This window comes from Micromesistius poutassou (genome assembly GCF_964030765.1).
Source record: "Micromesistius poutassou genome assembly, chromosome: 15".
In the NCBI taxonomy this organism is placed as follows: domain Eukaryota; kingdom Metazoa; phylum Chordata; class Actinopteri; order Gadiformes; family Gadidae; genus Micromesistius; species Micromesistius poutassou.
Window position 1 is genome coordinate 7241273 of NC_140285.1, and position 3660 is coordinate 7244932.

The following is a 3660-nucleotide window of genomic DNA, read 5'->3' on the forward strand; positions in this document are numbered from 1 at the left end:
TGAACAGCTGATTAGGTACAACAGCCACAATGATTTCTGCACATGACCACCAGGGTTTTGCTCCTCTCTCCTCCAGGCGGTGCAGGGCACAGGGCTGGCCTTCATCGCCTTCACCGAGGCCATGACCCACTTCCCCGCCAGCCCCTTCTGGTCGGTCATGTTCTTCTTCATGCTCATCAACCTGGGCCTGGGCAGCATGATCGGCACCATGACGGGCATCACCACCCCCATACTGGACGCCTTCAAGATACGCAAGGAGATCCTGTGCGGTCAGTGGGGACGGGATTGGGATGGTGGTGGTAGCCATAGCTCTGTTAGAACGAGGAGCACTTGAAAGGATTCAGCAAGATGGGAATAAGATGAGCCGACCCCGGGATCAGCAGTTATCAGTGTGTTGTGTTGTATACAAAGTTCAGCTCAGCACTTTGTAGTTCTCTGAGGAAATCAGAGAGGAGGGGAATTATAAAGGAATGAGCTGGAAGGAGAGGCCTATAGGCAAAACATAATCACAGAGGTCATGGGATGATACTGTGTGATGATTATATGTTAGCGTTTATGGTGACTGCCTTTTTGGAGTCCATAGGGGTTACATCAAGGCTGGATATACCAAGGATCTGGATACCTGGATATCTAAACACGTATCTATCCAAGTGATTGAGGAGAGACTACTAATCCCAATTTACTCCTAAAATCATCTTCTCCTTTTTTTAATTTATATTTTCCCTCCAACTTCCAACCGACCCTCATGGAAACAGCAACAAAATAATCCCATTTTAAACAGTCAGATTCACACATGTCACCTGGTCATCAACAAGCATCCCGGGAGAGAGGAGCGTAATCCCGTCTCAACCCCACCGTCTTTCTGCTCTGCCTCAGTGGTGTGCTGCATCATCGCCTTCTTCCTGGGCCTGCTGTTTGTGCAGCGCTCCGGGAACTACTTTGTGGCCATGTTTGACGACTACTCGGCCGGCCTGCCGCTCACCATTGTGGTGTTCCTGGAGAACGTCTCTGTGGCCTGGATCTACGGCACCGAGAGGTGAGGCCCCCAGAGCGGGCCGTGGGGGCAGGCGTCCGTTGTGCGGATGTTTATAATGGATGTGTTCTGGATCATTTTGGGTGTGGTTTTAAATATGCAAAAAATGGGTTTCTACTGCAACTTGACATGTATTTACTTTATTTAAATACAAGCTCTTCGTTAGTTAATCGTTGTAAATAAAACAAACCAAAAATAGACCATACAGGCTGTGCTAGACTCACACACATATAGCACATGCATTTCTTTCTAAGCAATAACTTGAAACTTGAAAGAAATGGATAAGGACTGCAAAGGACCCCATTCACCTCAAATTATTCTTATTATTATATAGTTTCAAAGTAAGGCATCCCCGATTTTGATCTGACACAAGTTCTTCTCATCCCTTCAGTTCCACCCTTCATTGTTCACCACCCAACCGGCTACCTTTCCTCCTTCCCTCCTTCCTTTTATCCAGCTAACAACCTACTCTTCTGTCTTTATTCCCCTCCCGTTCTCCCCCTCTCCATCCCTTCCTTGCGCCCACCCTCCCTCCCTCCCCCGTCTTGGCTCCCCAGGTTCATGCAGGACCTGCAGGACATGCTGGGCTTCAGGCCCTACTCCTTCTACTTCTACATGTGGAAGTACGTGTCCCCCGCCATCTTGGTGCTGCTCATCGCGGCCACCGTCATCGAGATGGCCGTCAGCCCCGCGGGCTACAACGCCTGGTTGGAAGCCGAGGTCAGTAAGCCCCCTGAAGCCCTAGTGAGACTCCACGCATGTGACTCACCGAGAGAAGGATTAGAGGTTCAGAGGCTCTATGATCTTTCCGTTGACGGAGGCAAAGCACTCGTTATTTCCGAAAGCTCTAGATTTACCACGGGCTACAAGAGAGTGTGTCTGTGTATGTGTTGACACAAGCAAGAGACAGTGAAAGAGACAGAGAGAAAGTGCCAGAGACAGAGAGGGAGGGAGAGAGAGAGACCGCCAGCACTGTTAGACCTCGGTTAATATTCCGTTTAGTCAGCCAACCCTCAGACATGGCTGAGCTCCAGTGTTTTGTACATTCCAACCGACTCCTGCTCCTCTCGCGGTCTCTCTTTCTCTCCACCACATTACCTCTCTGCTGTTTGTCGGTCTTGTTTTTACTTTACAGACAACCACACTTAAACCCACTTCCCAACCCCGCTAATCTCTCCTTCCATCTCTTGGCTTCCTCTTCTCTCCTCTCTTCCCTCTGTTTTTCTCTTTTGTTACACCTCCCCTCCCCCTTCTTTTCCTTCCCCCCCCCCCCACCAATGGCAGGGCTCGGAGCGCTTCATGAACTACCCGCCCTGGGCGCTGGGCATGGCCTACGCCCTCATCATTGCGGCCTTGCTGCCGCTGCCCATCGTCTTCATCGCCCGCCGCTTCAACCTGCTGTCGGACGGCTCAAACAAGCTGTCTGTGTCGTACCGCAAAGGCATGATGAAGGACATCTCCAACCTGGAGGAGCAGGACGAGCAGCGCTTCATCCTGGGCAAAATCCCCAGCGAGGCCCCCTCCCCGAGCCCGGCCCACCGCCCCTACCTGGGGCCCGGCGGCACCCAGGAGATGACCAACACCAGCTACGGCACCAGCACCAAGACAGGCTACCAGAACATTGGCTCCCCGGAGTCACAGTTATGATGGGCTCAGTTTGTATCACACACACCCCCAGGTCTGTCTCTGATGGTGGATACAGGGCAAGCTTTACAGTAAGAAAGAGAGAGAAGGAGATAGTAGGTAGAGGAAACAAAATACACAAGTACAATAAAATGCACAGGTTGAGGATGCACAAAGGGGGGGTTGCAGCAGTGGTCCATACGTCTTGATCCTACTGATTTAGTGTTTGATGGTTTTTGTGTTGCTAACATGTGCTCTCGCCTCTCCCCCCTTACCTTACCAAATCCTCTTTCTACCTCACAGTCCCATTCTGTGATGCCAACCACATTTCACAGTTGTTTTAACAGAGTGAAGGAGATATGGAGGAGGATCTAGCAAATGCACAAGATACCCTTTGAAAGGTCGTTGTTGGCCTGAGAAGCTAAGCCAGGGTCTACATGGCTGTCGCTGAGGTTAAGATGTATAACCATGCTGCAACGCCTTTGTATTGCCAGGATTTATTTATGTCTAAATGGCCATGGTTGACCTACTTTCTGCAACACTTGTAGTTTCTTCTGGTACTCATACAATACAAGGGACTGTCAGTCACAGGGATGTGTTTAAAGAAGACATAGATGAACTGTGATGTTTCAGTCAGAGCTTCAGTTCATTCAAGCTGTTGTGTATGTTGGGCTCAGCCAGGTGAATAAGCTTCCAAGTTGACAGTAAGCCCTCAACCTCTTCATTGTCCTGTAACGCTGTTATCAAACAGCATTACAAACACTACTCCACAACAGTATGTCCCAGCCGCCACTAGTGATACGACACAAGGGGAAAACAGTGTTACTAAGCCATGCAACTTAAATTCAATTCAATTAAGTCTGTTTAAACTGAAACACATGGCCAGTCAGAAAAGAGTGCTGACCGAAAGTGGCCCGCTCCCTTTGACTTTGTTTTCCCTGTCGATGTACTAAACACTTTGTACATAGACACATTTTTTGCAGCAGTCCAGGCTTAGATGTGTC

General features: G+C 49.6%; 1 protein-coding gene across 1 annotated transcript in view; it reads left to right on the plus strand.

Moving 5' to 3' along the window:
- The window catches only part of slc6a17 (solute carrier family 6 member 17), a gene marked incomplete at both ends in the record, with an annotated part of 13166 nt that extends 10486 nt beyond the window's left edge, over positions 1-2680 (plus strand). The window contains 4 exons of the mRNA XM_084480067.1: positions 77-269; positions 877-1036; positions 1591-1753; positions 2318-2680. Coding sequence (XP_084336193.1) covers positions 77-269; positions 877-1036; positions 1591-1753; positions 2318-2680 — 879 coding nt within the window. The remainder of the gene's footprint in view (positions 1-76; positions 270-876; positions 1037-1590; positions 1754-2317) is intronic.
- Positions 2681-3660: the final 980 nt, after the last annotated feature.